The 17,067-nt window shown below is 37.5% G+C and overlaps 4 protein-coding genes across 6 annotated transcripts; 2 read left to right on the top strand and 2 right to left on the bottom strand.

Annotated features, from left to right (window-relative positions):
• The first annotated feature begins 252 nt into the window (after positions 1-252).
• LOC113164509 (gamma-crystallin M3-like) lies at positions 253-1,462 on the top strand. The gene is made up of 3 exons (XM_026363834.1): positions 253-264; positions 394-636; positions 1,190-1,462. The coding sequence occupies exons 1-3, from the start codon at positions 253-255 to the stop codon at positions 1,460-1,462; spliced, it is 528 nt and encodes a 175-aa protein (XP_026219619.1).
• A 1,987-nt stretch (positions 1,463-3,449) lies between these two features.
• Positions 3,450-4,222, top strand: LOC113164643 (gamma-crystallin S-1-like). 2 transcript variants are annotated; one of them, XM_026364028.1, is made up of 3 exons: positions 3,450-3,458; positions 3,624-3,866; positions 3,953-4,222. In XM_026364028.1, the coding sequence occupies exons 1-3, from the start codon at positions 3,450-3,452 to the stop codon at positions 4,220-4,222; spliced, it is 522 nt and encodes a 173-aa protein (XP_026219813.1). The 2 variants fall into 2 exon arrangements, with proteins under 2 accessions (XP_026219813.1, XP_026219812.1); XM_026364027.1 differs by lacking the exon at positions 3,450-3,458 and having other exon boundaries at positions 3,612-3,866.
• Positions 4,223-4,510: 288 nt separating this feature from the next.
• Positions 4,511-5,844, bottom strand: LOC113164644 (gamma-crystallin M2-like). Of its 2 annotated transcripts, XM_026364031.1 has the most exons (3): positions 5,809-5,844; positions 5,458-5,700; positions 4,511-4,786 (listed from the first exon to the last, which is right to left on the bottom strand). In XM_026364031.1, the coding sequence occupies exons 1-3, from the start codon at positions 5,815-5,817 to the stop codon at positions 4,511-4,513; spliced, it is 528 nt and encodes a 175-aa protein (XP_026219816.1). In that variant the 5' UTR covers positions 5,818-5,844. The 2 variants fall into 2 exon arrangements, with proteins under 2 accessions (XP_026219816.1, XP_026219815.1); XM_026364030.1 differs by lacking the exon at positions 5,809-5,844 and having other exon boundaries at positions 5,458-5,721.
• Positions 5,845-8,467: 2,623 nt separating this feature from the next.
• LOC113164642 (protein boule-like) lies at positions 8,468-14,626 on the bottom strand. The gene is made up of 11 exons (XM_026364026.1): positions 14,473-14,626; positions 13,092-13,220; positions 12,559-12,650; positions 12,380-12,434; positions 12,187-12,262; positions 11,652-11,809; positions 11,188-11,259; positions 11,058-11,093; positions 10,851-10,967; positions 10,474-10,566; positions 8,468-10,065 (listed from the first exon to the last, which is right to left on the bottom strand). Exons 1-11 carry the CDS (start codon positions 14,494-14,496, stop codon positions 9,925-9,927), a joined length of 993 nt encoding a protein of 330 aa, XP_026219811.1. The 5' UTR covers positions 14,497-14,626; the 3' UTR covers positions 8,468-9,924.
• Positions 14,627-17,067: the final 2,441 nt, after the last annotated feature.

The following is a 17,067-nucleotide window of genomic DNA, read 5'->3' on the forward strand; positions in this document are numbered from 1 at the left end:
TTAAGTCTGTCTAAACGTCCATCTGTTTAACATTGCTATGAAAAATGGCACAAAATACAAAAGTAATGCAATAACTAGAATTTGTATTGTCATAGAAAAATCGACAGCGCTGCTGTTTAATCTGAGTGATTGCAGTTTTCACTTTATACAGTAGGGACTTCCATGCTGATGAGGCAGATTTTTTTGATGTCACATGATGCATAAAAGGCAGCGCGCCAGTGAGAAGAACAATAGAAACAAAATAGTGTGACCATGAGTGGAAAGGTAATGAAGAATCTCTGCACCAGCCAGTGCAAAAATACAAAATTGTCTCAAGCTCTGTAATTATTCTTATTCTTTTTGTTGCCATTCAACAATGTGACCTATGTTACTAACATAATGATTACTCTCTAGATCATCTTCTTCGAGGAGAGAAACTTCCAGGGCCGCTCGTATGAGTGCTTCAGCGACTGCTCTGAGATCTCATCTCACCTGAGCCGATGCAGCTCCTGCAGGGTGGAGAGCGGGACGTTCATGGTCTATGACAAGCCCAACTTTAGGGGCCAGCAGTACCTCCTGACCAAGGGAGAGTATCCTGAATATCAAAGTACCATTGGCTTCAATGACTGCATTCAATCCTGCCGCATTGTCCCTGTGGTAAATATATGAGTATGACACTGTAAACCAAAGGAGAGAAAAAGACAATTAGTCATGCAAATTTGCACAGACAAGATTAATATCAGTTCCTCCTTGGCATCTCCAGAGCAGGGCTCGTTAAATATCTAGACAAATTGTGGGAACAACAAAAAAGGCACTATGCACAAAGCCTGAAATATTTATAAAATTATCTTCATTCAACAAGAGAGTACATATTTTAAATTTTAGATATTTTTAGAGATCAACAGGAACTTCCTTGATTAACCCTAAAAGCGGTCTTTGTTGTACCTCAGATAGTACGACAGCTCGCATTAATCTAGGGTTTTTTATAAGGCTGGACAAGGGCTGCATTTTTATTTACACTATCTAAACAGGGTGACTGTTGAGAAAGAGGGAATTTGGAGGTACAGGAGACTCAGCTTCTAATTTGATAGAATAAATAGAGTTGGCTTAAATATTTCTTAGCAACTCTTCTGTTTGTTAACATCACAGCAGCTAACTATAAAAAGGAACATCACATTGATTTAATTCTGTTTCCCATGTACCTTTACAGCACAAGGGACCCTTTAAGATGAGGATCTACGAGAGACCAAATTTCGAAGGTCAAATGCATGAACTGACCGAAGACTGCAACTCCATTCAGGATAATTACCACATGTCTGACATGCAGTCCTGCAACGTGATAGAGGGCTACTGGCTGATGTTCGAGCAGCCAAACTACAAGGGCAGGATGATCTACCTGAAGCCAGGAGAGTACAGGAACCTCACAGAGATGAGCAACGATGATGTGAGATTCAGTTCAATTAGACACATCACAGAGTCTTAACTGGTTCATGATTTCTATTTATCTGAAACTGTGATGTGGTGGTTTATTTGCATGTAGTTACAGTTTTACTGTGCAATCCAGCCACAATGAATTTACCTCTTTTACTGTGTCTTGTGACAATAAAATGATCTGCTGTATCATATGTGTGATTAATTATTCTGTTTAGCGGCATGTTGTTCACTATATGAATAAATACACAGTAGAGTCTAAATAGATGAATATGGACGGTTGTTAAACAGTAAAAATAAAGGTATTTTCTGAAATGTAAGAGTTAAATGCACACAGTCACTGTGTAGACAAAACATGATCAGACTGGGCACAAAAATAGATGGTGTAATGAAACTAGAATTAAATACCTAGATTTGCTAATATTTTCTATAAAGCAATTTAAAATGCTGCATTTAGTCGGTCATATTAGCAGTTTACATGCACACTGCTGCTGACCATTACACTACTAAAAGGGGCAGCACTACACTATATTTATACAATATTTAAATCGTCTTTTAACAACACTGTTGCTTAGTCGCTGGTGTTACACTTGTATTATATCACATTTGATTTTCATTTGTCTGATACAAGAAATTTGACCACAGCTGCAAACTCACAATATTAGATTTGATCAAACATAAGTCACTTGGTTACTCATGTAAGTGTTACACAGCAGTGGAAGCCACTGAACTGTGAGACTACAAAAGTGACAGAGAGCCGGTTACATGACAGAGAGAGTCGGCCCCCAGCCCGGTGCCCCTCTGCAGTCTGTTGGTCTCAGTGTCAGGTGTTCAGTGCAGTGTAAATAAGGGGCCGACTTTTAAAAGCAGATTGTGAAAATGTGACTGTAATTCATTTTTAAAAGATTTCTTTCTGCCCTACGTACAAAGAAGTAATAATTATCTGAAGTAGTTGTATTTTAACTGTGTACTTCAAATATACTTTAAGTATAAAATGTGTGTACAGTATGTGCCTGTGTGTACATCAGCCAGTACCACTCTTACCCTGTGGTAGCATCAGTGATTTCCAGATTCACTGCAGAACATATACCAACACAGATTATTTAACTAGAATCCAATTAATAAAACAGAATTATACTGTGACTTCAATGAAATAACTTGCTCTCTTTTTCTATTCATCTATTTTTTATCTATTTATTACACTCGATGCTGTCGCTGCTCTCAGACGAGCAGCTTTGCAGAATAAAGTCTGTCACATGCAGACTGCACTCAAACTATTCTGGAGCTCAGCCCATAGACTAAATCACAGTATGGGGGGATTGAAGCTAAACAAAAGGAAAGCACAAAGAACTAGAAGCTATGGAAAACAAGCTGTTACGCTGACATGAAGAAAAGAACGGTCTCTGAATAATAAATCGTATAAAAGGACCTGCTATGTGCACGGCCACTGAGCTAGTGGTTATGATCAGGATTTTGAAAAGTTGCGTCATGCCGACTATCCACTTCATCATTTCCACAATCTTACAAACAAAATTTACAATGATCACGTTAAGATGTTTTAATATAATGTCAACCTTTAACAATAAACACAAGTAAAGGCCAGCATCATGGTTGTGTTGTGACTTTATGACAGAATCTCTACCGCCTTTCAGATAAAGTATGTACAAGACCACTCTCATCTCCATTATGAGAACACATTTTTTAGTCCTGTTGTACAAATATAATAAATATGAGTTTTTCTTATTTATCTAATGTTATTTTTACAGTCCGCTGCATTCAATATGTACGTTTGTGATAGTTTTTTACTGTATTTTACATTCAATGAATCTCAACCAGCACAAATTCAAACGGTAGCCGCTGTTCAAAGGAAAACAGCACATTTGCTTTGTTGACCACACAGAACAAAAGAAAATGTTCTGCCAGAAACAGCTGACAAGCCTAGTTATTGTTCTGAGTCCCGACACAGGTCATCCACGGGTTATAAAGGCAGCATGGAGCCCACGGCTGCTGCTGCAGTGTAACCAGGTTTAGCCAACACAATGGGTAAGGTAAGGCTGCTTGTTTTGCTGTCTCTCTTTTGTGCTTCTCAATACCTACGTGGACTGTTCAGTCGAAACCAGTGAACTGGAAGCGTGTCATGCGGTATAGTATACATATTTTCCTTCATTTGATGCAATACTTTTCCAAGACTGACTCCATTGATGCGCTTCCAGATCATCTTCTACGAGGACAGGAACTTCCAGGGCCGCTCCTATGAGTGTAGCAGCGAGTGCTCTGACCTGCACTCCCACTTCAGCCGCTGCAACTCCATCAGAGTGGACAGCGGTGACTGGATGGTCTATGAGAGACCAAACTATATGGGCTACCAGTACTACCTGAGGAAGGGTGAATTTCCAGACTACCAGCGCTGGATGGGTTTCAACGACTGTGTGAGATCCTGTCGCATGATCCCTATGGTAAGCCTCAGTTGCCAGTATCAGGGCCCACGCCTGACAAGCTTTTTTTTTTTGTAAGCTAACAAATCACCTCATCTTTTTATCAGCATCAAGGCTCTCACAGATTGAGGATCTATGAGCGCCCAGAGTTCGGAGGTCAGATGATGGAGCTGACTGATGACTGCCCCTCCCTGCACGAACGCTTCCACTTTAGCGACATCTACTCCTGCAACGTGATGGACGGCTACTGGATCTTCTACGAGCATCCCCATTACAGGGGACGCCAGTACCTGATGCGCCCTGGTGAATACAGGAGGTTTAATGAGTGGGGAAGTTTCAGTTCCAGGGTGGGATCCATCAGACATATTACTGTGTGAGAAACCTGATCCCACAGACTGTTTATGTACTTCCAATAAAGTAAAGAAACTATTCTGCCAACTGCTTCTCGTCTTTTCTTAATGTCTTTTAGAGGTTTATACAAGATGTTTGCTTAGACAGTAATTTTGGTCCCAAATAAACTCCAGAAAAAATATATATAATTTGATGAGTGGATCTTGGAACTGGTACTAATAAAAATAGACATCATGTTTAGATACAGACACACACACAGTTTAAGAGCAGCATGTTTATTGAGCAGAAAGCGAGGAAGAAGATTCAAAAGACTTCTAGTTGAAGTCAGTGATTCGCCTGATAGAGCCAATTCTCGGGCTGGCGCCACCCCAGTCGCTGTATCTGCGGTATTCGCCTGGTCTCAGGTAGTAGGTCCTTCCCTTGTAGTTGGGCTGGTCATATAGCAGCCAGTGGCCGTCGACTACACTGCATGAGTTAATGTCAGACATACGAAAACGATCCTGGACGTTGGGGCAATCTTCACTCACCTCCTGCATTTGGCCGCCCATGTCTGGACGCTCGTACAATCTTATTTTGTAAGAACCACGATGCTGCGGGATAAAGAACATGGGAGGGTCAAGTTTGTTGCAAAACATTTAAAAATATTAAAACAGTCCATTACAAACCTATAAATGGTCTTAAAATAATAATTCCCACTATGTAATACTGGTCGCAGGTTAACAAATGATGTCACACCAAGAATACTTTTCAAAAGCAGTTTAAACCACATGTTCTTCTTCAACAGATCCAGGTGGACCCTGTGTTGTGCTAATGAGTTAAATCTAATCCTGTATCACAGTGTAGATAAATGTTTTTGCTTTAAAGCATTTCTGTCAATAATGAGGTGCTGAGGATTTTATTCCTCCTTTTCAGTTTCATTAAACACCTTTTCTAAATCTTTTACAGTATTGTTACTATTAAAACATTCAGGGTGTGTACATTCATTATGTCTATTTTTAGTTTTACATTATTTGGTATATTCCCTGTAAGTATTAACATACTATACTATACTATTAACATACCATAGTAGTGAGATAATATATTTAGATTACTGTTATATTGCTCTTGTTTTACTTTTCTTCTTCTGTTCAGTGTCGCAATATTGTCTTTCAGTTTGAATGAAAATACTATGGGGTTAATTCCCTTGTCCTGTTGCTATTACACTGCTGTAAACGTTAATAATATTATACTGTCACTCTCACACCAGCTGAATAAGACTTACCATGGGAATCATACGGCAGGAGCGAATGCAGTCGTTGATACCAATCATGCGCTGGTTGTCTGAGTATTCCCCCCTGCGGAGGAAGTACTGGTGGCCCAGGTAGTGGGGTCTCTCATATACCATGAAGCAGCCGCTCTCCACCCGGATAGAGTTGCAGCGGTTGAAGTAGGGGTGCAGGTCAGCACAGTCGCTCATGCACTCATGGTGCCGACCCTGGAAATTTCTGTCCTCGTAGAAAATGATCTGTAAAGTCAAAAGATCCATTAATTATATTCACTATGTAAAAAACATGTCAAGGTTTATTATATGTTTTATTTCTATATTTTCAGTAATAAGACATTATGAGCTTACCTTTCCCATTGTTTTAGTTGGGGGCAGACTGACGCTCCATAGACGCTCTCTGTGCCGCTGTCCTTTTATATTAAGTAGCTGTGTGATGGCACAGCATAAAGTATTGTCATCCAAATAGGTCTTATAACACAGATCTGGTTACGTATAGTAGCACTACACAGTGTGTTGATGAGTTATTGTTGTCCAGTTCTCACATGTTCATCACTATTGATCAAAACACCACAGTGTGCTACGGACACTAGTGTGTCATTGTTCACAGTATCAGCAAAAAAACACAGGCGTTACTTGTGTCCGTCAAAAAGATTAGATGCCAGCGGCCAAAACAAGCCTCTACCCCCACGCCACCATGTTCGAATCTGTGAATAAAAACTTACATATCTGTATATTATTAATCTACAGAATCATTTCTGATTATACAAAACTATGAAACAATAATGGCATTAAATAAAATTACCATTATATTTTTAGCCATAGCTTCTACAATTAACTTTTTAAAGTCAAGCATGGTAAAGTCAGTATATAAAATATATAATATAAAATGTCTCTATAATTAGAACAATTATAGCACACCCACAAAATATTTATGTTTCTATTTTTGATCATACTCTAAATGTGTGTCATCATCAGGTCAAATTATCAAAAATACCATTAGAATTAATGACACTGCCATTAGCCTTAGCTTTTATTTGTAGCTAGGCCAAAATAACATGCTAATGTTTGCTATAAGGACAATTAGACGCTCCACTAGGGCAGTTAACACAGAATACTTCACATTATACTGGATAAATATTAACATCAGTATGACAGCACTGCAACTGTGAACGTGCACAGTGAGCTTGTTATATCAATAATCAATGAAAAAGTACAGCCTCAAACAGCTGCTAGAATGGAGTCTCTTTAGCTTGTCCTTCATACAGCACTTACATGTACTGTGTGCATATATGTATGTTTATATAGGCATAAATCAACAACTCATGTACATTATTTTAAAAAATACCACTGTAGAAAGGGTGCAATCTTCACCTTTTGCATATGTCATGGTTTATTTTACTTTATTTATCAGATTCAATATTGAAGCTTGAATGTGGCCTTTTAAGTACACAGTAAGTCTCATGTCTCATTGGAGATTTTTAATGATTGTAATAATGACACAGAAGGAGTTAATGTACTACACCTTGTTAAATAGAGATGTCGATAAACCGTAATAAATGACATTATTACTTAATTTATCTTTATTTTCTACCAAATCAAGAGAATAGTGGTTCAGGTGTAAACTTGCTGAGTTGAAAAAGGACCCTTTAACGTGCCAGTATCTTCTGTTTCCAGGTCCCAAGTCATATGTTTGCAGGGCCCTACAAACAATTGTGTGCTGATGTAAATTAGCTACTGAAAGCTCTAAGATGACAAACAGTATTAGTTTTGAATGTTTACAGTTCATTCAGCACTTTAAATGTTATTTAGTAACAGAAATACTGATTAGTAGTATCCATCATGCACAGACAGCTGACGCAGAGACACATGGCTGCTTTATAAATGTCAATCCAAGGCCATGAGATTCAGGCTATTGTAATTCTAATGAGCTGGCACTCGGTGCTTTTGCCACCCTGCCAAGGTCTGGATCCCATTCACACATATAAAATCCCTGATTCATCAACGCCCATGGCCTGGCACATTATAGACCCTCCCCACTTTTGTTGTACCATAGGATATCTACATAAATAGTAAAGCTTATACTTTAGACTAAAAACAAAATATGGAAAAACATGGCAGAATATGGTGACAAATAATAATAATAATCATAAAGCCCAAATTGATCTTAGGAGTACACCACAGTTTGTGAAGTAAGACCCATAAAATTCAGGATACTCTGGCCTCTCCTAGTTTGACTTTGACCATTCTTGTTTAAATTTGGCTCTTGTGAGTCCCCTATTGTCACAGAAATGCAATGCTACATTATCCGATTCCTCCTTTGTTATAAATAAAAACTAAATTACCTAATCAGACAGTAACATTTGAGATTACAGATTTAAGCCCATTATGTCATATACCAAGCGTTGTTCAAAACATGCTATAGTTTTAAATTGTTAAATATGTTTTTTCCATTGACAAAGAAAAATAATCGACCAGTAATAAGAACGGTTACATATGAACGCAAAACACAGCCACTACACCAAGGGACACATTTATTTTCATTCAAGAACTGGATCGTAGATCACACTGAACTTAAAATCAATCAAACAAGCTGCTGGTCAGTAGTTAGTCATTAGTTAAATAAGCAATGCACATATATGGTAGCTCTTCAACAACATGTGAACAAATCACAAATATATTTTAGATATTTCTAAGTTATTTTTGGCTTCTGCTTTCAATTGACAGTAGGAGAATATATAGTTGAAAGAACAACAACAAAAATAGCAATGTCAAAAACACACAATGCAATTTTAAACATATTCCTGCAGATGTACATGTTTTACCTGAATTTTAAGCGCCGGTTATTTAAATTGATACAATGGGGAAGTAAAGAACTGAGAAGCCTTAACATATATAGGGAAATATTTTGTAATAAAATTTATATCTGTTATTTGAATTGACGATTTAATTGTGATTGTTTAATGTTTGAATTCAACAACAAAACCCATTGAACATAATATCAACATTAGAAAAGAAACTGAAAAACTAATCTGCACTGACAAATGAGCTTTGGGGGAACAATGGTCACTTGATGCAACAAATTATTCTATTATTTGTTTCTATTATTCTTCGCTGATGATAAAACTGTAGAACAAGCACCGATAATTACAGAGTTTATTAATCAGTAATCGTGTTTCTATTCCAGGTTTTGTGCATGTTTAGTTCTCATCTGTCTTCTGCTTGGTTCTAAACATGCTCTGTGCTTCCAAATCTGTGGTCGCTTAAAAGTCCTTTTAGTCCTTCTAGGGAGTTATAGATTTATTACTGTATTAAGTTGTCATGTTGTTGCATCTGTACAGTTTCAACAGTACGGCTGCCTAAAGCTGGCTCAAAATGATTATTAATAAACCACTTATAGCAGGTTGCACATAGACACAGGCCATAAACAATTATACAAGTTTCTTTGCGTCATCATACTGAACAATAGTAGAAAATAGTATTTTTAAGCATTGTCCTAAGATTTATTGGCAGGGGACCAACCAGGCAGTGAATCAGACGATGCTGAGAGGTCCCAACAATGATAAAGGTAAGCATCCTATTACCATTTCGACAAACTCAATGAGCCTTAAATAACTAAATTTAAAAGCAACACTGCAGTCTCTTCAATGTCCTTCCAAATAAATATAAGCACTGATCCACAGACAATGTGTTTTTTTTTGCACAGCAAGGTTAAAGCTGACATGGTACAAAATAAAAAAAAAAATATGATATTTACTGAATTTATCCGATTTATGATGTTTCAACAATAAAAAACAAGAAAATTATTCTTTACCAAAACAGGGAGTAACATGTTTGAACCAAATAAAAAAGACAAGCTAATCTGAACTTTATTGTAAAAACATATATCAGCTTAATTGTTCAAATTGACTGTATTCTGCTGCTAAGGTGTTAGGCCTAAATTTAGTTTAATCACATTAAAAAGAAACCACATAAACAAAGGAGAATTAGTGAATTTTGAAGACACAATGTTTAGTTTCAGCTTTTCGAAGAGCTAAGATACTGAAGTGACTGATCTGTGACTCAGATCATTAAATCTGAATATGAAGAACATTTGTTCACTTGCTTTAATAGTGTGACACCTGTCACCTGAATTTTGAACACTTAAGGTGTACTAACTGGTCATTGCTAATTTATTAATTTCTCAAAATAACATTGCAATGTACAAACATACCTAAATGCTGCAAGTCTAGTGACGTCTACACTGAGAGCGCTTACGTTAACATGAGAGAGTTGGTGTGAACCAAAGACACAATGACAATCAAGCCAAAAGGCACATCTCACATACTTTGAAACATACTGCAGTATGTTGTAAGGCACGGTTAACATTTGATCGATTATCTAATAAACCCTTAGAAGGGTATAAGGAAGTGACCCCAATGACATGAGAGGTGGTGGTGCACTTGATAAACTGTTTGTGGGTGTAGCCTACATGAGAGGTTGAGCGGTGTGAAGCATGGAAGTATCCGGCAGCTCTGTTGCTTCAGGTAGGTAGTAGTGGTCTTTGTGTTGGCTGTATCGACAATACTTTGGCTTCAGATGAAGCTGTGAATGTGGAAACATCAGATTCTGTAGAGGAAAAGGTGACGTTGAGAGTGGATGAATCTTTCAGGAAGTGGATTTATGCTCCTAAGGAACTGTTCTGTCTGTGTGTGTGTCTGTGTGTCTGCTTTCTTTAAATCACTTATCCAACCAAGTGAAGAAGACAGATGCACAGGACCATAATCAGTGAAAGTGTAAAGGACACAGAGTTATAGCTAATACTAAACTATTTTTCATGTTTACAATTAATGAGTGAGATATTCCATGAATAATCTGCTTCCAACATCTCTTTACTAATATACAAAAGGATCTTAACAGTCAAGTGTTGATTATCTATGTAACAGGAGCTTCTGTGAATTCCTCTGAGAATGTAATGGTCAGTCTCACCAGGCTTTCCCCTCATTTAACTTAGTGGTTACATAAAAAACCTCTTACCTTTCCAAACTCATGCTGTAGAACAATGGGTGTCATTCCTTCTGTTCTCTGAGGACACATTGGGTAAACCTGCTGCACCAGAGTCTCTACAAACTGCACAAGTATGACAACAATCCAGCGTGAGCTAACTAAACGCTCATATGCTTTTAACAGGTACCTAAACTTTTCAGCTTCTTAAAAATCACACAAATTCACCAAAATTATTTATGTACTTATTCATTAAAGGTTTCTCCACCAACAAACCTGTTTATTATTGGTGTCTTTCAACCAATGAAAAGAGCAAAAACTAGTGGGAGGAGATTCATGGTTAAACTAGTGTTCTTTAATGACTATACTTTAAAAGTTATTAATGTTTAAGTGTCTTGGTCAAGCTATACCTCAGGGGTGGTTTCTTCCATGACAGGCATAGAAGGCTGGACAGAACCTCCATCAACAGGCTGGTACAAATACTCTGACTGCTGGGAGCACACAACTGGACTGGAGGGCACTGGAGGCTGAACAACAAAATATTGACATCAGGTGATCAAGTAGTTAAATTCTCCTGAAACTAACTAAAAATTAAGTTAATGCTTTATTGTGCCTACCTGGATCACATTCCACTGATGCTGGTTTGGAATACACTGGGGAGGTGGTGACATACAGAGAAAACACCTTCAACGCCCAAATTGAGTGACATTTTGTTAAATGAGTGGATCACTGAAGGGCTGAGCTAACCTGATAGTGGTGATAGGTTGGCTGCTGGTAGACAGGCTGATGGGAGGGAGGGATCACTGCTGGAGGAGCTGGCTGCAAGAAAAGAAGCATAAATAAAATCTATTATTTTTTTAATGCACCAATGGTAGTAAAAAAAAATCTCGGGGACAGTTGATTTGTGTTGAGCGTTTCTTTTATATGTTTTATTATATCATTTTGGTTGGGTCAATAACAACAGAAGTTGAAAGTACAGACTGGTTGAGAAGTCCTGAACCACACAAGCGGATAGTTGATGCAAGTAAAAGATCAAGTGAGTGAAAAACCTTCCTAAATACTCAATATCATTATTTTTTGTTTTAAATATTAGTGTGTGTCCTCTAGCATAAGACTTAATTGGCTAGCATGTGTTACAGTAACATATTATTCAATACTGCTATTTAAGGCATGTGCTACTGTACATAGGTGAGGTAACAGTGAGGACTGACAGGCCAGTGGTGGGCAGGATTCATGTTGGGGCTACAGAAGTAAGCCACTCCATTGTGGTAGGCGTAGGGATAGCCAGTGGATGTGGTCAGGTAGACGGTCCCACAGGACATCGGCAGTGGAATAGAGGGGTTAGGGTTGGCCACAGGAATACTTTTGACTAAGAAAAGAAGGAAACCACACAACATAATGAGTTATTTGCTGAGCATTTTAAAAGCAAAATTGTCACAGTGTGGGTCTGTAATATCCAGAGAGAAACTGACTCTTTGTGACCTTAAGGAAAAAAAACTTTCAATAATAATGGTTCCAGTTGTGTAGAAATATTCACAAGCCTTTTATTAGCAGAAGGTAAGTTGGTACTTTAAAAGCACCACATGGATTTGATTCTGTCAAACTGATAAGCTACCTGCTGTAGCAAGTGCTCCATAATGTAAGTAGACATGCCAGTGTGAATCAAGAAAAAGCCTAGCATCTTAAGTGAGTTAAAATAATTGAACCATTTGTCAACTGTCCTTCAGTGTCCAATTGCTGCCTTACTTTGGCGTGAAGCTTGCTGTTTGCGGAAAGCCTGACCAATGCTGAGCTTCTTGTCTTTGAAACAGATTCCATTAGCCTTTAAAAATATAATAAGAGAATCAAAGTCACATTAGATGATGTAGTGTAATGGGTAATCCACATTATTATATGTACCTTCTGTCTTAAAGCTCCAATAATGACCTGCATTACTTACATCATGAAGGACTTTCAGCGCCTCTTCTTGGGTCTCAAACGTGACAAATCCATATCTGATCAAAGAGACAAAGCATGAACACAAATTATGTTTTAACTCTAACAATAAACGGATACACATGGCTTAATCATTATTATTGTCAATAACTGTTTATGATGAAAATAAAGCAACAAACTCACCCTTTTGACATTCCTGAGTGATCTATCACGATATTCACCTCTTTTACTGCACCATGTTGAGAGAAGAAGTGTCGCAAGTCGCTCTCATTAACCTTCACAAAACACAGATTTTCAGTAATGTTACCAGCCCAAAAGAGAAACCAATGGTATCTGATTTAGTTTGGTTTATTTACGCCAGAATAAATCACCTCCGATCTTTATAGACAGCTAGTAGCAGTTTTGTGTTCCAACAAGCATCAGGAGGCATCTGATGCATATACTGAAATCTAATCTAGTGCTATTTTTGGATTCACATTTTTGCAGATTTAAGATAAAATTAATGAACAAATAGATTGGTCCTTTTTGAATATAGAGAAAATTTCAACCAACATCTGCTAAATGGAGCTTACGAACAGTAGCTCTACAAATTATATCAGTTCTCAGGTCACATTCTCAGACTCGTGAATGCAGTTTATTTTGATGCTTTGCTGCTCTCTAGTGTCTAACACAAGACCAAACATGAACACCACCAGTACAACATTTGCAGCTCTCACCTTGTAGTCAATGCCCCCCACAAAAATCCGATTGGGGATAACAGTGCCAAGGCGGGTGGTGTGGTGGGTCAGGCTGTCAGTGTGGTTTTCTGGAGGTAACACATCAGGGGAGGAGAAGCTGCTGCCATCCTGGGTCAGACCGTGACAAGGAAATGTGGCGTAATTATGGGCCAATAAAAGACACTGTAGGATAAAGTTTTTCCCCACCAGGAAGTAGCCAACTACTGGGATTTAGTAGCTGAGAAATAGTAAATCCCATTTTTATGGACATTAGGCCACTTGGCTGTGTTATTATTTTTACTAGATCAAAAGAAAATCAGCCGCTTCATAAATTCATACCAGACAACACACACTGGAACATTTTTTGCTGGTCTGGTTGGCAAACCACATAGCAAAAACAAAGCAAAGGAAAAAGGGACACTCTCTGGTGCTTTTTTTCTAGAAATTGTGGAGAAACTAAAACCATTAGCAGCTTCTTCTTCATCACTCACACTTCCCACAAACAAAACAATAAACAGCAGGTCCTGAAGTCTTTTAAGTCAGATAAGTTGATGCACCTGCAGGTGGCAGCTAAAATCAACTATTCACGAAAAGCACCAGTGGTTCTTGAGAATATGTGCTTGCATGCACATATTTAAATATATATCCATGAAAAAAGGGTTGTGTAAATAGCATTAAACACAATAGTAAATTGTCTCGCCTGTCTGTTAGTTGTATAGCTAATGTCAATAAAATCTCAAATCTCCTACATTAATAATTAACAAGCAAGTTGTAAATTAAGCCACTACAACAGACTGGCACTTTTTTTAGAATAATTTATGTAATTTAGTTGGATTATAAATATTAATGCATTCAGCTACACATCTTTTTATTGTTTTAGCTGGTAAAGAAAAACATTATTACAACTTTATACACTGTTAGATATAGTAGCTTAGCTCAGTAGTGTTAGCTTACCTCTACTTACACTGAACATATATGTTGAATATGTTTAATTAGTAATAATCTAATCGTAATATATGGAGTATCTAACTGTGAGATAACGTAAAATGTTAGCTGTAAGTAAAATGAATGTCAGTACAGTACTACAGTACTCCAGTACTCAGTACTACTGAGTACTACAGTACTCCCTCTCCCTATGCAGTAGCTTAGCTTCATAGAGTTCCATAAATTACCTGAAAATGTAAATAACTTTAGACAAGTACCTCACATTTAAGTACAGTATCTGAGTAAAAGTAAATGAGTTACTTTCCACCACTGTTTGCGTTAATTTAGTGTTAAATTACCGTGACAGTTTGCTAGCGATGCTAACTTAGCTAGCGCTGAACGACATGCTAACGAGGCGGTAACGTTAACGGCGCATTTAGCGGTTCGGTTCACTCACCATGTTCTGTTTCTCCACATCCATAGCCACATTTATCTGTTTTTTAGCTTCCTCTAGAATACTTTAGCAGGTTTATTTCAATTTAATCATGGCTTATGGTTCAGCGAATCTACTTCATGAGTCCCCTCCACCACCGATGGTCCCCAGACCGAAACGTCCACTGCACTACTTTTCTGCCAAACTCCAATTAAGGCCGCATCACTCCGTAACATTACGCATTCTTCAGACTACAGAGCGATCCTTCCGCGAGAGTCGGCGCTTGTTTATTTACCTGTTCTCTCTGCAGGTTGTGTCTTCAAAGGTGTTTTCTTCATCTTCTGCAACAATAAAGTGTTGCAAACCTTTCAAAACTCAAACCAACGTTTAGATCCAATGTTTTCCACACATTGTGCCAACCAACAGTGGTGTTTTGCTGGAGGGTTGGTTGCAGGCTGTGGTCCTGAGGTTTGAGGCTGCAGGTTGCAGTGAGGGTTTAGTCCCATAATTAGTTAAATAAAGATCATCTGTTTGTAGTTGAACTGTTAAGTGGTAAAAAAAAAGAGGCTATTTTAGAGAAATAGTGCATATAGGCTACACATGCCAGATATATAGTTATATATTTTCATCACATTAGGTTAAATGAACTTAAACTAATTTCATGAAATTTAAAAAATTGAATTTCAAAATTCAAAGTCAAATCTGTTTTGAAAGTAGCCTGTAATAGTATTCTGCTAGATGTATGCAGTAGTTAGTACTGACCACACATGGGTGCCATTTCTCTGTGAATACAAAGCTGTGTGTAACCTGCACTATATCAGAACAGATCAGTCAAACCTTGAAAGGTTTCATGGACAGAAAAAACAATTTTCTGCTTTTTATTCTTGGCATATTTAGTGATGTCAAAACCATAAACATCTAGTTTTTATCCTAAACCTATGACAGTATGTTAATATAACTGACAGATAACTTGTCCTTGTCCTTGCTTGCAGTGGACCAGTGTTTTATGATTTAAATAAATGGATGGACAGAGATTTCACTGGCAGAAAAACCATCAGAAACCTCATGTTGAACTGTGTTAAGCCGGCAGATCCTTAAAGGACTGATAGTGAAAAAGTAGACATTACTTTTTCACTCTCAGTCTTTAAGGAGCCACTTTGGATGTTGTGTACAACACTCATGAAGCTATAATTTCTCTATGATTGGCGACAAAGTGCTCTGAAACACTGTCATTTGCATCTTCTGCCCCCCAACTCTTCCTCCTCCCTCAGACCACAACAAAGTGACAGTACAAAGCCTGCAAAGTGTCTCCAACAGAGAGAAATCGCTCGATTAACAGCTACTAGCAACAGTTATGAATGAACAACATAACAGGAGGAAGCAGGATTTTAGGTTTTCCCAAAACATATCTACATTATTAAGTATATATTACTTTAAAAATCCCTTCCACTCAACAAAAAGCCTCTTGATGATTTCAGAGTGTATTTCCTCTCTGTCTGTGTTGCACATTTCCCATCATTACAACCTCATTTCTTCAGAATGTTTGTCCTCATCTGAGTAATGTGGGCCACACCATTACTTGTCATTCATTTCCAGCTTTTCTTAATTGCCGGGTGAATTTGCCAACGAGGTCTGACTGTGCAAAATGAGAAGGGCATGTTTGATAATTACAGCAATTTACCAGCTAAAAGTCCTTTTATAGTCCACAAAGATCATTTAAGACACAAGTGCTGTCAGGGCAACTCGCCTGGCTGTTTTAGTTTTCACTGAGAACAAAAGATGAGATTGAAGCTGTGTGTGAGGGTTTTATTCTGTGGCTGTTTTACTTCTGCTCTTTGTATTGTTTATACTGGAAGTTGATTTCCTGTAACAATATGTTCTTATTACATTATGTTAGTGTAATGTGTGGATGTGTTAAAGCCTTTGTATTACTCTTTAGCATAAATGTAATACATTTTTTCAATTAAAAGAAAGAAGACATTACTATATATTAGCGTGACAAACGTCCTTTTAATCTATTTGACACACATATTCCTATATTTCAATAGACATGTTATTTCTAGTCATTTATCCCCTTTACTTACCAGAAGTGTTCAGATGTCAGTAATTTGGCTCTGAAATTTTTTGGAATAAAATATGAAACATATCCAAACACAGTAAAAGTGAAGGGTAACCACTTACATTAAATCCTTACTGACATTGACATTTAACCAAGTTCAAATTGAGGAGTTGGTAATAGTTCTCGTTGTGAATTGGTTCTACCAGCTCCTAGTGTTATGGTTTTAAATTTTGAAAAAATAAACAGATGTACTGTAAGTTTAAAATGATTTATTTTAAAGAAGAGCAATATGGATGTAAAAGGGGTATTGGAGGGGTCAGAGGTCAACAGGCAACCAATGAATGTAATGATAAAACAAAATTCACAGGGTTTCTTCTTTCTTTCTGATTGGCATTTGTGGCTATAATTTACTAAAGTTAACAAACCAGGTCCATTTCCAAGGTTGTAGACAGGACAACCAAAAAATCTTCAAATCCAGAAGCCAGAAATCTAAATAAATTTTCCCAGTTCACAGTCAAATCTCCAAATATTCATATCCAACTATTAATCATAAATCCAGA

Source organism: Anabas testudineus, chromosome 2 (genome assembly GCF_900324465.2).
Source record: "Anabas testudineus chromosome 2, fAnaTes1.2, whole genome shotgun sequence".
Taxonomy (NCBI): domain Eukaryota; kingdom Metazoa; phylum Chordata; class Actinopteri; order Anabantiformes; family Anabantidae; genus Anabas; species Anabas testudineus.

Excerpts from the sequence above, each read along its gene's own strand:
- LOC113164643 (XM_026364027.1), top strand. The coding sequence starts at position 3,612 with ATGCGCTTCCAGATCATCTTCTACGAGGACAGGAACTTCCAGGGCCGC. Across the intron at positions 3,867-3,952 it reads CCTGTCGCATGATCCCTATG|CATCAAGGCTCTCACAGATT; the intron begins GTAAGCCTCAGT and ends TCTTTTTATCAG.
- LOC113164509 (XM_026363834.1), top strand. Across the intron at positions 637-1,189 it reads CCTGCCGCATTGTCCCTGTG|CACAAGGGACCCTTTAAGAT; the intron begins GTAAATATATGA and ends GTACCTTTACAG.
- LOC113164644 (XM_026364030.1), bottom strand. The coding sequence starts at position 5,721 with ATGGATCTTTTGACTTTACAGATCATTTTCTACGAGGACAGAAATTTC. Across the intron at positions 4,787-5,457 it reads CCTGCCGTATGATTCCCATG|CATCGTGGTTCTTACAAAAT; the intron begins GTAAGTCTTATT and ends TTTATCCCGCAG.
- LOC113164642 (XM_026364026.1), bottom strand. The coding sequence starts at position 14,496 with ATGGATGTGGAGAAACAGAACATG. Across the intron at positions 11,260-11,651 it reads ATCCTGCCCACCACTGGCCT|CCAGCTCCTCCAGCAGTGAT; the intron begins GTCAGTCCTCAC and ends CTTTTCTTGCAG. Across the intron at positions 11,094-11,187 it reads CAACCTATCACCACTATCAG|TGTATTCCAAACCAGCATCA; the intron begins GTTAGCTCAGCC and ends CCACCTCCCCAG.